The 14,837-nt window shown below is 41.5% G+C and overlaps 1 protein-coding gene across 1 annotated transcript in view; it reads left to right on the forward strand.

Moving 5' to 3' along the window:
- Positions 1–14,837, forward strand: part of trmt44 (tRNA methyltransferase 44 homolog) — a 22,254-nt gene that overhangs the window by 3,105 nt on the left and 4,312 nt on the right. The window contains exons 5-11 of the mRNA XM_020624386.1: positions 1,179–1,286; positions 2,005–2,076; positions 3,650–3,756; positions 4,909–5,092; positions 6,163–6,511; positions 11,008–11,124; positions 12,354–12,567. Of these exons, the coding sequence (XP_020480042.1) occupies positions 1,179–1,286; positions 2,005–2,076; positions 3,650–3,756; positions 4,909–5,092; positions 6,163–6,511; positions 11,008–11,124; positions 12,354–12,567 (1,151 nt within the window). The remainder of the gene's footprint in view (positions 1–1,178; positions 1,287–2,004; positions 2,077–3,649; positions 3,757–4,908; positions 5,093–6,162; positions 6,512–11,007; positions 11,125–12,353; positions 12,568–14,837) is intronic.

A 14,837-nucleotide genomic window follows, 5' to 3' on the forward strand; every position in this document is an offset into this window, starting at 1 on the left:
GTGAGGAATGGTGAGTGAAATCATTCTTCAGCAAAGTCCAAACAGAGTTACAGACCAGACAAAATTGTCTGAATGTCTTAATATAATCCAAAATAGCAGGCATATTTTTTTTCAGACATATTAACAGAATATTTGACATAAGATTACAAGTACTGAATCTTCCTCTCCATGTTAGTATTTCCATTGAAGTACTTAATGTCTTAAAAAGGACTAAAATAAAAGATTGCTAATGGATTAAATATTTGTGTGGCAAGTAATGCTCTTATGCCAATTTAATTGTTGAGGAAAACAAAACGCATATGGGCGACAAACCTTGATGTGAAATCAAAAGTCATGTCACCATGCTCATATATTTGACTCTTATGCAGATGAAAGCTGACGCATGCAGGGAAATGTACTTTTCGATGGTAGCAACAAGCATGAAGAATGTTTGCTCAAATTGTTCCAAACTGTGTGGTTTGTATTATGAAGCTGACAAACATAGCAAAAAAACGAATTGTCTTGGAGACTGAACGAATCAGTTCTGTGGTCCAGAAAGAAAGCAACCTTTTTGAGGACTATGGGTTGACCCGCAGGTCCTTGGAGCTGTATGTCTTGACTCCAGATGCCTGGTTCTCCGATGGCGTGGTGTACCCCAAACTGCCCTGGCTGTTCTCAGATCTGCTGCCTAAACTGGTGCGCTGGGCCACCGAGTGCAAAAGCAGCGAGTTCAGGAGCACCTTGTCTCTGCTGCCAGTGGAGAAGTATAACCTCATGTACCAGCAGCTGAAGGACAAATACAAATCCATGGTCAAGGTGAAGAGTGTGGATGCTTTAAGCCTGCTCTGCGTGTGTCTCTTACTGTACAGTATGTACTGGAGGTGCTGATGTTTCTGGATCATTTTCTGATATGTTATCTAGGTTTGGCCTGAGGTGACAGATCCTGAGAAGTTTGTCTATGAGGATGTGGCCATTGCTACTTATCTCCTGGTGGGTTGAAACCTGGCTGGTAATGTTGTTTTAATACCCAAATCAATGATCTGTGTGGCAAGTACATCTGTTTTATACTTGAATTGGGTCTTGAAGAATAGTTTTGCAACAGCATTAGGTGTCACACTGCAGGTGTAAAATGGGTTTTATTAAAATGACTGGCAGCTGAACACACAGTAGCTCTGAGTCTCTGGCAATGTGCTGTGCAGGTGCTGTGGGCTGAGGAGCGAGTAGAGAAGGATCTGACCTCCAGACAGTCCTTTATTGACCTTGGCTGTGGAAACGGCCTCCTGGTTCACATACTGACCAATGAAGGGGTAAGTTAGCGGCTGGATTAATGTTTCTCTTTTAAAGGTCATCAGTTCACTTTCAGTGACACTTAATGAATCAGTAAATGTTCATATTGGAGCTCAACCTGGACTAAGGCTTCAATCAACAGTTATTTTTATTTTTTAGCTATAATATCTCAACACATCATTTAGTTTATGAAGCATCAAAAATGTTCTGTTTTATCTGAACAACAGTGCAAAATATAGTGCATTTGCTATCATTTATAATAAGAGTAAGGACCATGTCTTCACATTTGAAAAATGAAATAAATATCTTTAGCATTTTGCTTGAAAATCCAGCTAAACTGATTATCTGAATACTTGTTGCAGGTCTAGTCTGGCCCAAGGTGGTGGACCATCTGACTGAATGACTACTAGTTTAATTGGCTAAAACTAAAATTAAGGAAAACTAAAATTAGTATTTTAGTAACATGTGTTGACTGCGATGTGTCTTTTTTGATTTTGAAAGGAATAACAGAGCAGAATATCTTTTATCAGCTATCCAGATCTTCACTGGCAGCTTAATGAATGACACAGGGCTGGTTGAAGCCCAGGTCAGGGGATCCGTATCCCCTGGTGTAATGAATCTGCTACAATCTTGCCTTAATGGCCATAACAGGCTGGGAGAGGTGTAGCTGAAGTTGTTCATACTGTGAACGTGGCTGAGGGCGATTAGCTGCTGACTGTCACGCATCCTGTGTTGCAGCACCCTGGAAAGGGCATCGATGTTCGTCGGAGGAAGATCTGGGACATGTACGGCCCCCAGACTCTTCTAGAGGTGAGCAGTCTGAGCAGGAACTGGGAGACTAATTGTGACTCTCTTCAGGTTTTTAATCAGTGTTTTTATCTTTCCACATGAAGCAGGGAATCCACATCATATCACATCACATGGTGTTAGGTGTCTTTTCACCTGCCCTCTCACTGCTTTTTCTATGTCCTACTGCTACTAATGGGGAAGATATTTTGGTTGAACTACTGAATCTTCTGTTTAAACTCAAGAAATGAATTTGTATTGAAGCTCAAATACTCAAAAATGAGGTTGTTCACCAAACAACATTATATTAAAATCCATTTAACAGCTGCTCTGGAGCTTTTGACCAGATCTTGGGAACAGGACAGTGACAGCTGAGCAATCATGAGCCTTAAATACATTCTAGGTCTTGTGCCAAGCATTACCTAACATAAGTAAACCCCATCTAGTTGTTTATTATAGTCTTTGAGGATGAAATAATTAGTAGAATAATCTAGTGGTTGATCCACAGAATATTAATCTGAAGCAGTTTAAAGAATCCATTAAGCGTTTAAGGCATTTTTAAAGTAGAAATGCACAGAATTAGCTGTTTCCATTTCCTGCTTTTGTTGGTTTGATATCTTTGGGTTTAGAGCTGTTATTTTGGGGCAAAACAAGCATTTTAAACCTTGGGCTCTGGAATCGAAGTGTTTTTCACTATTTAATTTATTAATGGATGAACAATGGATGAAAACGGGGAGGTGGCGTTCTTTTGCAGAATGAGAGTGGGACAAAGAGTGAAAACCAGGGTTAATGTTATCATCGGACTCAGATGTGGCATTCTTTCTTCTGGATGGGTAACATGTTTGTTTCGGTAACGCTGATGACCTAGCACAGTTCTAACCTTATGATGAATGAACATCTCTCAGCCTTATATGGTTCATGTGTCCAACACATCTGGCCAATAAAGCTGATTCTGATACGATTTGTATTTGGGATTAATTCAAGCTTTGTGTAACAGTGCTTTGTGTTACGTCATTGTTAGGAAGCAGGAGTGGTGGTGTCAGACCCCCTAGGCTGAAAAGACATTAGGTAGAGGAGCTTTAACAGCCATTAAACATTGACATTGTGTAGTTGATCCTGTTGATTGGGAGGCTACAAAAACAACACTGATGTTGAATTTTGAATTCATGTGAACACACCACATCTACCCCACAAACACTGCAGTGTCCCGTCTGCCTTCTGGCCCCAGTCACTCATCTGACAACAAGCTACTGACTGCTTCCATTTCAGGTCATCTATTATTGACGAATGTGTCCAGGCCCCGGGGCACCGGATTCAGTACACACTGTACTCTTAGCTGGATTAGCTGGGATTGTGTTATTAATCATTGTTTTGTCAGTAAAATGTGTTTTGGATTCTATCAGCTGAGAAGAGGTTGAATCTACACAACCAACCAGTTAAAAACTGATTTTATTTGTGCCTATATCATATCGACAACTGTTCTGTGATATGTTATTAGAGGATAAAAAGTTTTCCTGTTCAGACAGTTTCCATTAAGCGACTCAGAAGCACCATGCTCTCAGGAACTCTTGTGCTTTTTGGGTCTTTGCTATTTCAGGAGAAGGCAATTACTCCCAGCGAGAGCTTCTTATTCCCAAGCACAGACTGGCTGATTGGGAACCACTCAGATGAGCTCACGCCATGGATCCCCGTTATAGCAGCGAGGCGAGTCATCAGCACACACAATCTCACACAGCAGCTCAAGTGCCAGCTGATCTCTCCAATTTGGAGTAACCTGATGGGCAGAGGGAGGATGTGTGAATGTGTGTGTGTGTGTGTGTGTTTGTCCTTGTTACTGAACAAGTGTGTGTTTATTAAGGCAACCAGCTGGTGGCGCTGTTGAGCCTCAGTCAGGGAAACCTACTACAGATGATTATCTCCTATAATGGATTGTTTCCTGTCTCCTGAACAATTTCACAACCTTAGCCACAGATGGAGAAACACTGAAATGAACACGAGTCACTGAATATTTATAATCATTATTTTCTTTGGCTGACCAAGAGTCAACACTTTATTTATGATATGTTATGTTTTCTAAAGTGAGACGGAAACGAAGCAGGCTGAATTCTTCTACATTGACCTAGATACCACATATATTTCCCTCTTTATACTGAGAGTAAATAAATCATAAATAACTGGCAGATTCTCCAGAACGAACCATCATTTCACTGAAAAATGTGCCATCCATAAACACAGAAATTAAATTTAACATGTTATTTTTTAACATTTCCCTAAATATGATGATTGTGTCACACATTTTTAATTCATCTTCACTTTTGTTAAGTCTCTGCCTCTAGTTTTCTTCAACACAGTTCAGTTTCTTTTAAGATTATAGTGACTCTAGAACTTAATGTACACTCACCGGCCACTTTATTACACTTGTACAGTTGTATGCAGTTATATACAGAGGTGTCTAGATTTGTGTCCTCCCCAGCTACATACATGAGAGGTCCTAGTACTTGGAACACCATAAAATGTAGTTCAGTACACCACCACCTTTAACTGTGACCTCAGTAATAAACATTTAATTGAATTTATACATTTATGACAGTTTCACCAAAAACTGAGACATTTTGATGCTTCAGAAACACAAATGTTAAGGTGGAAGTGTTGTATTTGGGTGCTTACAGTCATACAGGTGTACCTAATAAAGTGGCCAGTCAGGATATGAGCTTTATATAATGTTTATGTCTAGTGTATCGTATGTTTTTCCTTGGAACAGGAAATGAGCATTATTACGTGGCAGGTCGGTCGCTTTATTCACTCAGCGACACCAAAAATTCATTTTGACACTCTGTGTTTGCTCTCATACCGCAGGTCGTCTCACTCCTGCCGTTATTTCGCCCTTCCCTGCTGTTTCTTTGACTTCTATGGGAAATACCAGAGGCGCCAGTGTAAGAAGTCTCAGTATAGAGAATACATTGACTTCATCGCTGATGTCAGCCAAGTCAGTGGCTTCAACACTGAAGAGGACTGCCTGAGAATACCGTCCACCAAACGGGTAGGCTCACTGCACAGTCAGCTCATGTGTTTGACCTCCTAAATGTTATGTAAATGAATGTCATGTTGTGTGGTTTACACCTTTTATTGTCTTTCCTCCTTTTAGTCTGTTTTACAAAACTATTCCTGACTTATTTTGTCCCTACACCTTTGTTGTCCTCTCACTGTTTCCCTGTGTTTCCTGTCTGGCTCTACTAGGATGAGTAGTGAGTAGTAGTACTAGTATTTGGTCTGTTGTTATATATCGTACACATTCAGACTCTTGTAATGTTTCATATTATTTGCAGAGTGTACAGAGGCTGCACGGTGCTAGTTAGTGGTGAGACGTTAAGGCTGCATCCTGGTTTCTTGATCAGTGAATGTACCTTACACCTGTAAAGTCGTAGATTTGATTCATGGGCTTTTGTTGTCTGTCATCTTTGTTTTTCTACGATTATTATTGTCTTTTCCCACTGTGACTTTGCAGCAAAGCAGAGATGCCATGAATATATTTTCCAAGGAGCCGTTACATCATAAAATGTGTTCCTGTTGCTCAACCAGGCACATCTGTGTGTCCCTGCCTTTCCCCCACCTGAGCCTCATTTAGTACAGACAGACAGAAATAAATCAAGCGTTTGTTGTCCCCAGAGGGGCGTTTGTTTTGTAGCTGGTAGCCATTAATAGCTATAATACATATGGACACATAAAAAGAACAAGCAAATGTTTACTAGGCTTTTAATCAATCATAATCAGTTTGGTCATGGATACAAAAGCTGTTGTTTCTTCACACATGGGAGCAGTATTGGAAGAAAACTAGCTATTTAGTTTTTAATTTATTTATTTGTCTTTGTAGAAAGTTGTATTAAAGAAAGTTATTTATGAATTTACTGAAAAAATAATTTACTTCCTCCCAAAAATCAGTAGATATGTCCAAAATTAATTGTATTGTGTTGCCATAATTGTTCTTGTTTTGTCAACACTACATCACTTATTGAAAAGAAGCGCTGTCATTTCTTTGAGTTTCTAGCTTTACCGCTTTCGGGCCTCAGCATCCACAGGAGCCCACCTGACATTCACTTGTTCGTTCTGCAGGTGTGTCTGGTAGGAAAGTCGAGAAATTACCAGCTGTCTGCGGAGGCTGACGCAGAGCAGCGACGAGCTCATTATATCCAGAGGCACCGGACCAGCTGTGGGCTCATAGGTCAGGGGTCAAACATAAGAAGTGATGGGGGCTGTTGCCATGGGAATGCAGACAGTGACAGGACCCACAGGAGCAGTTGGGGAGCCGGGTTCCAGCCCCGAAACAGGGTCGAAATGGTTCGAAATTGCACCACTCTCCCCCGGGACTTTGTTGATGGCGTTGTCTCGCAGGTTGCGAATGTTCTTTTGGGAATGACTGAGAATGACAGCGGGGCATCCTCCGACGAATGGAACCAAGGAGGTAAGCTGCAGCCTGACAACAGCTAAAAAACATCCAAGATAAACAAACAAATCACACAAGTCTCCCTGGACACCAGCTGCTACTAAGACGTGAACAGCTTCAGATTAAATCCACTGTAGGATGCATTATCTGTGTGAAGTGTGCTGATCCAGTCTTATTATATCTGCATAGCTGCCCTAGAGAGGAAGAGATTCGTAGCTACATAAGCAGTGAAGTTTTCCGGCTGGCGGGTAAAGCTGCATAACAGATAACAAAGGTTGTAAAGCCTTAATTTTGTGACTTTAAGGCTGTTTACGTTAGCCCCTGGAAATCATTGCCTCAGAATCAACAAAATGCTTAATATACTCTGAAAAGCTGAGGTGGTAGCTACTGAGATCTGGTAAGCTAGTTATGTTAGTCTCAGGTTTATCTGGGGGTTTTTCTTTACCATGATTGGGCTTAACTGCTGCCTCATTTAGTTCATGTGCAATGACTAGTTTTGGCTTGATGGATAAAGCCATCGTGTCGCTGTCTAGTGGGCTGTTTGTGTAGTTCTTACAAGGCGACATCACGTGTACTGTGGGTTGGTTTTCATCTGTTTTGTAGGAACTATAAATTTAAAATTTGTTTTCACAGAAACATTGTCATAATACTTGTGGCAAAACAGATGTAACAGTCTGATTGAAGCCTTATAGGAATAGTTAGACATTTAGTGAAAATGGGTTTATTAGGTTGTTGGCAGAGAGTTGGATACAGACGACTGAGGTTGGTTTAACTGGAAGCAGTTGATGTAATTTTTACACTTTGGCTTTCTGCATATTAATCAAAGAAGGTATAATGTATTAATAAATTAGATTTGCTCACCTTCAGACAGAGCCAGGCTGGCTGTTTCCATTCTTTATGCTAAGGTAAGCTAACGTCTGCTGCTGGATATAGCCACATACTTAACTGACAGATATGAGAGTGGTATTGATCATCTCTCTGCAAGCAAATAAGCATGTTTTGCAAAATGTAAAACAATTATTTTTAACTGGCTTTCAATAAAATATGTAGCTGCTGTGCTTTGTGTTTGTAGGCCAGTATTGACTGAACACCTCCAAAGCAATGGTGCATGAATCACTTCTCGCTTTTACTGTCAGTGCATTAAAAGGTACTTCTGGCTGCATTGTGGCACACTGAGAGCTTATGAACCCGTCTGTTGCTCCCGCCATCAGCCTATCTAACCCCTACTCTCTTGCCACCACCCTGTTCCCTTTTGGCATTAGTCGGCGGGGTCTCCGCGCCGTAGAGAGACACCACTTTGAACTCTGTATCTCACCTTCCGTCAGCCACTTCCTGCACCACACAGTACGGAGTGTGCCACACATCACACGCATATGCACACTGCTTCACTCACACACCACCCACACATCACCTCTGCCAGCTCCTCTGCACTGCCGCTAGCACACAGACTCACAATATGAATGAGATACGGAGATGAGGACTACTTTGATTAAAGCTGAAAGTTCTCTGTCAGGATGTCAGGGCTGAAATTAGAGGCAGAAAATACGCAGAGTGAATAAAGAGAGAGTGAAACTCTGTACAGAAGTGACTGGATGAATAATGCACCACCAGCTATGATTTATGCATGAGTATGCATTTGTATTGAGGTATTCCTACCAGTTATCTGCTGTGTAAGAACAAAGGGTTCTGTCAGTGTGAGTCGGCCTATATTCAATAGATCCAGGAGGACGTCGGAGTCATCAAAAGGTCTTTGAGATTCAGCTTCTCTTCATTTTTAATGCTTCTTCAACAACTAAGGGGATTATTGATATTATAATCCATTCATTTTTTAATATTAAAGTAATACTTGTGCAGAATTTTAGTTGTGAAGCTTCGTGGCTCTGGTGCCAGTCCACTTTTTGTTGAACATATTTACCAGTTGCTCCAGAGCGCTCACTTTCTCTCTCACTGCAAATGCAAACATGTCAGATGCACATTTAGCTCATAAACTAAGAGGAGAAAACAGATTTCTATGCCATATAAAAGAGAGCAGCCAGCCTGTAGAAAGCTTTGTCTGACTCTCAGGCTTGTTGACTCAGACATTTCCTGACTTTTCCTTTGCTTTCTAACTTTGGACCATATTATAGTCAGAGTTCTGTGATGCACTGAGCAGTTAGGCATGTTTTATTAGATTTAAAATTATGTTTCAAGAATCGAAGTAGCTAATTTATACATGTTGCACCGCTGACTGGGCTCATGTGGTTATGTAATCACGCTCAGAACGACGGCAGCTGTACATTTAACACACATAACATTCTGCAACACTTTTCTTGGATGCCCTTTTTGTAAAGCACAGAATACAGCAAGTGTCTGAGAGAAACGTGCTTTATACTCTTCCAGAGTTGTAATATAGAAACAGCTTGCACAGAAGAGGGAGTGGGTGGAGTGTTATGAAGGGGGTGGGCGCCTCCCGTCACACTTGAGGTTCACAGAAGACCCAGCAGTGAGTTGTGCTCCCCAGCATCACCATCATCCTCCACACCTGCTGGTTTTACCTGCGCTTGTACACACAGTAATGCACGTCTTGCTGTTGTATTCACACTGGGGAGTGTGGTCGTTTTGACAAGTTGCTGTTTTGGGTGTGTTATTGTTTGAGCTGCAACAAACAATTCTTTTCCTTATAGATTAACTATTTAATGTATTAAATGTTTTGAGAATAGTGAAAATTGACCCTCACACATTCAAAGTGCTTGCTTTGTTGAATAAGACCGAAAACCAGCAAATATTCACATTTAGAATCTGGAGCAAGTGGAATATTTGATCTAATTATTATTATTATTACAGTGTGATGGTGCATTGTGTCCTAATTGTGTTTGGCTTGTGATCATTTATAGGCAAAACGCGGTGTTCCTCTCTCAGACTGGGTTTATGTGAATAGTTCTTTGAGTCCAGTGTTTTGACATTTTGTGTTGCATTAATTAGTTTTTGTTCTTCTTTACTTACTGCTTAGTCGCTCACACTCCCAGGTTGAGTTTGGATGTTATACTGTAATACACACATTGTGAGCATTTCCACATTTTAAAGATGATTAAATGGAAACTGGAGTAATCCTTTATTACAGCTGTGCTCCTGGTACCTGAAAATGTTCCTTTCAAATGTTTTATTCACGACTCAACGGTTTCAGAGCCTCATTCTGAGTTGGCTAAAGCAGCAAAACCATTCCTCCACAACATGCAATCAATTGTGGCCATCTTTTCCACAGGGGGTTTTCAGCGTTAAATAAGTCCAACTGTACATCAAGCTGAGCCATTAATAACCATCTACTCCTGGTCTTAGTCCAAGCAGAATCTACTCTGTCAATACTGCCCTTCTCCCATTAATCCCCATTAACACTGTAGGCAGTAAAGGGCAGCTCCAACCAGTGTATTGATATTCTGTTACGGCCTGGATCTCCCTGGCGTCTGGGCTGTGGGACGGCAGTCTGCCCAGTTTCACGTTCAGCATCGCAGGGCTGCTCTTGGCTGTGCAAGTGTCTGTGAATGTGGGAGTGTGCTGCATATTTTAGGGACTAATTCAGCAGTTTGACCAGCTAAATTTGGGTGGACAATATGTTTTAATTTGATTAATTTCAGTGGAAGAGTTTTTAAAGAGCAGACATAGTTTCAAATTTAGTTTATTTAGTGTAAAATTTTAAATGAATGAAGTAAAACTGCATTAGTACATTTATTTCTTTGACCAACTGAATTTAATCCAAAGCAACATTCTCCCACAGACCATAATCTCTGAGGCAGCCTGAAGTGCCACCAGGGAGTTGGTGTAAATGTACAGTACGATGAAGGCGCTAAGGCGTCTGCATATTTAGGTCAAATATCATTATGAAACAGCCCAAAGGAGCATTAGAAATCCTCTGGTGTGTCCCTCTCCAATATGTCAGAGGAAACAGGTAGAAGATTGTCATTTGTACAAACCAAAGGTCAGCCCTGATTGAGTTCTCTCTGGGGAAAGAAGGGCAAAGATTCCATAAATCTCATGAAACGGAACCCAGAGGTTGGGGGAGGGGAGGGGAGGGGGGGTGGCTACATTATTTATCTGCTTACCATTCACTAAAATCAGAGCTCAGGACTTTGTGTGTTTCGGTAGCCTTCTTTTTTCCTTTTTTGTTCTATGGTTTCTAAATTTACTGTTCCAGTGGGGGAGTGATGCCGGTGACTCACGCTCTCAAATGGCCGGTGGGAGATGCAGCGGTGAAATGCATGCTTGTTGCTCTGACAGCTTGTTTGAGTAGCTTTTACTGCACACACTTCACAGCCCTGAATAACACTGAAAGACAGTGACTGAGTGCGTTTCTCTCTCCCTGTGAAACGTTCTCTATATAGCATTGATCATTCGCTCTCTCAAAACAACCGTTGACATTGACTCAGTCAGCTGTATCAGATGCTCCTTTCTTTAGTGGATAAAAAATATCTCTGTGCATGCCTGAAGCTGTCTGCTAATACACTGACAGATCTCCTTCTACTCTTCTTCCTCCTCTTCAGGCAGTCTCTCTGTGAGCGAGGTCGCTGGGCTGTTGGAGCAGGAAACCCTGCAGCTGCTGAAGAAGGAGTGTGGAGGCCTTCAGACGCTGCTCAAGAACAACCACCAAGTCTTTAGAGGTAGCTGGACTGCACCTTCTCTACACCTTCACAGTTAGTCCACGTTAAATTGAAAAGTAAACAGCTGTAAAACTTCACTGAACATGTAGAAGAACAAGAAATGACAAAAACAATGTTAACTCAAAATTCACTTACCATCTTTCTCTGTGCTTTTTACTGCACTAAAGTCCCGTTTTAGTATCGTTTTTTAAAGATATTCTGACCGTAACTCGATATAAAAACACCAAAATCTCCTGCATAATTTAAGAAGAGTATAGGTCTTTGTTATGTCCGTTGATTTCATTTATTTGGTCTCTAGAAATGATGATTTTCTATCAGTTTGTTACGGCGTACCTTGGCCGTTGAAGCAGCAGCGGGTACAACACAGCCCGGGATGCCAAAGTTAACTGCGTTACACTGTTGTGTGTAGGGATGTACATGAATAATCAATTATTCGATTAGCTGAGAGGGTCGGTGTTGTTGAATACAGAAATTAAAATAATTAAAATAATATCTATGGATATGGTTTTTTTTATGCTGTAGAGAAGCGGAACTAAAGTTCATGACGCATCTGCATGTGCGTTACACCCCAGTTTCCATGGAGATCAGACAGGAGATAGGTCGGCAGATTCAGCAAAGAAAAATGTAGTGTGGCGATGAGCTGTGATTCTGCTAGCACGATGAGGAGTCATTTACAGCACTGCTACAGAAATACGTGATAGTGATGATGTCACAGTGATGACATCATGGCCAATTGAACAGTCAGCTTAAATTGGCTTGATTGTTCCACCTCAAAAAATATTTTTGATGCACACCCTTTGTTGCACCTGTAACCACACCCAGTGGTGACGTCCTGGAGTACACCTGTACATCACTGCAGCACAAACGAGATTAGTCTTTGAGTTTTTATGCACATAGTGCAGAGTCGTGCTATCAAAGAACAACACATTGGAGCTGCCTGGTGGTCTGGCAGCATCCTGTGTTTGGATCCAGCCAGGACTTTTGTTACATTCTCCCTCATAAAAGTAAGGTACTTTCTAACACAGTGACTCATTCTGTGCACTGATGATTCAACTGGGTGAGTTTCATTATCTGTGGCATGCAGAAAGTAAACAGGTTGTTTGCTTCTAGATGCCCAAAATATCCCCTCTGCTTTGCTTTTCTATGAGAACAGATTTATTTGGAGCATTTGGGAGGAGCAGCTTATTTTTGAAGAGGTCTTGTTATTGCCCTCTTTTCTTTTCTTTCAGTGGAGGGAGGGAGGGTGTGTATAAGGAACTGGCAGGAAAGGAAATCCTCCGTGGCTGATGCCAAATGGAAACCCGTCGCCCCCGGCGCAATAAAAACCCGTCCCTGCTGGTTTCACATCCACCACCCTCAGGGCTGCCCGCTGCAGGCCCAAGACTGTGCCTTTGCTCACGGAGCAGAAGACCTCCGTCCATCGAGCAGACCACTCTCAAGAAGGTGAAGAACGATGCTTTGTGATTGGATCGTTCCTCCTGAACTCTGTCTTTTTAACACTAAATGAACCTCTGAGTTAAAACAATATGAAAACAAATTGGTGGGTAACTTTGCTTTTAAGCAGCAGTACGCCCTCTGTCCTTTTGTGGTCCCAGCAGTTTTAGTTATAATGATGTGATGTTACATCATTTCTGGGAATCGAGGTCTTGAAACCTCAGCGTCCTCGTGTGCAGCTGCAAAAATGTGATGTTTCCCAATGCAGCCTTAGATTCGCTGACACCTCTGGGTTATGTCATTGGCTGAAATTAAATTTCAGAGGGTGCTTTTGTCTTCTTATTTATTTAAGAAGTGGACTTCTGTAAAGTTAACACACTGGTATCTACTGCATATTAAAGTGGATCTCGTGCTACAGCTTTTTATTTCTTTAAACATTATGAAGAATTTTTTAAACCACTTTTCATCCAGGTGAACTGTTTACCAAGCACTCAGGGTCTTTTTTAACCTTTTCCTTCACGGCCTCTAAACTTTAAAAGCTTCTGTATACCTACAGTATTTACCTCTGCACTTGACATTTCATTCACCTCAGATGGGGACTTTGAGGTTCACAGCCAGGGCAGTGGATAGAGAGCGGACAGTGTTTGAACAAAGTAAATGTTACCAGTATGAATTATTTGTTGGCAGCACTTGAGGGGCGAGCTGCATGTCGTCCCCTCTGGATGGGGCGCTGTGTCTCTCTGACTCAGTCTGCTGTCACCCTGTGGCTCAAATGTCAAAGACAGTAAGGCCCACCCAGGGACTGCAGCTTTGTTTATGTGTGTGACAAATGACAATCAGACCTCGGATGTGATAAAGCATAAGAACACAGAGTTTAAATCTGTTCAACTTTGCAGTCACATACAGATTAAGGATGTGTCAAAGAAAAACCGGGATGTATGTAGATGTTCCATTCTCATCATGGTTTACCAAAACCCCAGGTTGGTAGCAAAGTGCTGAGTGCAGTTCTCTACCATAAGACCATAGGACGTCTGAGCTATCTCTGACATTAGGAGCCACTAAATGGAATCTTTTGAAAAGGATGAATGAAATGTACAAGTTCCACCTACAGTAGGTCAACCTCATCAGTGAGCCTTGGGTGTTGATGACCCTGCGCCGGGTGTCATTGTCATGAGATCATCAGTGTTATTCACTTCACCTGCCAGTGGTTATAATGTTATGCTCATCAGTGTATAGTCATGATTTTAAAAACTGCTTTGATTTATCCTATATTCTATAAATTTGATTTATAAAGTAAACTTTTGCTTATCTCCTAGTTGTAACCTTGGTTTTTAAATTCATTTCTTGTAATTGTCACTTAATATATGTATGTTTAGTATCTTATAATTCTGAGTTGGAGTAAATTTTGTCTTATGGTTTTAACTTATAACCATAGACTGTATATAAAGATAACTTGGTCATAATCCTGATTATGTAATCGCTTAAATAACTAAACATTTCTCTCCCCAAAATTTTAACCATACTGTTGAAAGCCAGCAGCAAAGAAAGATAGTTTTCTTGGTAATCACAAGTGGCCATTGAGACAAATGATGCTTCAGCTGTGACGGACATAAACTACAGTGGACTGAAAGTGAGTGTGGTTGTGTTTTGACAGGCAGTGCTCAGTCATATTGTGTACAGGCATGTGTGGGTTTTGATGGCCTGTTAAATCATCTCCCTCCCCTGCACCATTACGCTTTTTGGAAGAAATCAATTCATGTGAACTACTCCTCCTGCTCCAGAGCTGCAAAGATCATCCGATCCAATCGACCTGCTGCCCTGTATTTAACTGCTGAGGAGTGTGACACAGAGGCACGGAGGCGTTCACCTGCCCTCTCCCCAACCTGGCACACGCACCTGCAGCTGCTCTTGTCATGACCTTACGACCCCAGTGCTTTGTGAACGCTGTCCAGTAACCAATCATTGTGACTCTGTTTATGTATGTTTCGCAACACCGCCCTGGAGAGCACAGGAAGAGATCCAGAGCCGGCAAAATGATCTCCTCCACCCCGCCCACACCGAGTGAGTCTCCCTTGGCCCACATAAACATGTCACTTAAATCAAAACTGATACGTACTGGGCACGCCTCTTCATACTGTAGTGGTTTGTTTTAAGAACTGGCTTCATGTTCGTTACAAACAAACACTGTGCTAGGGGTGAGCTGACAGACCCAGTGGAAAACTATGTGAACTATGTAAACTGTACACAGTGTGTCATACTGATACTACGTGCTTACTTAA

This window comes from Monopterus albus, unplaced genomic scaffold (assembly GCF_001952655.1).
Source record: "Monopterus albus unplaced genomic scaffold, M_albus_1.0 scaffold326.1, whole genome shotgun sequence".
Lineage (NCBI taxonomy): Eukaryota > Metazoa > Chordata > Actinopteri > Synbranchiformes > Synbranchidae > Monopterus > Monopterus albus.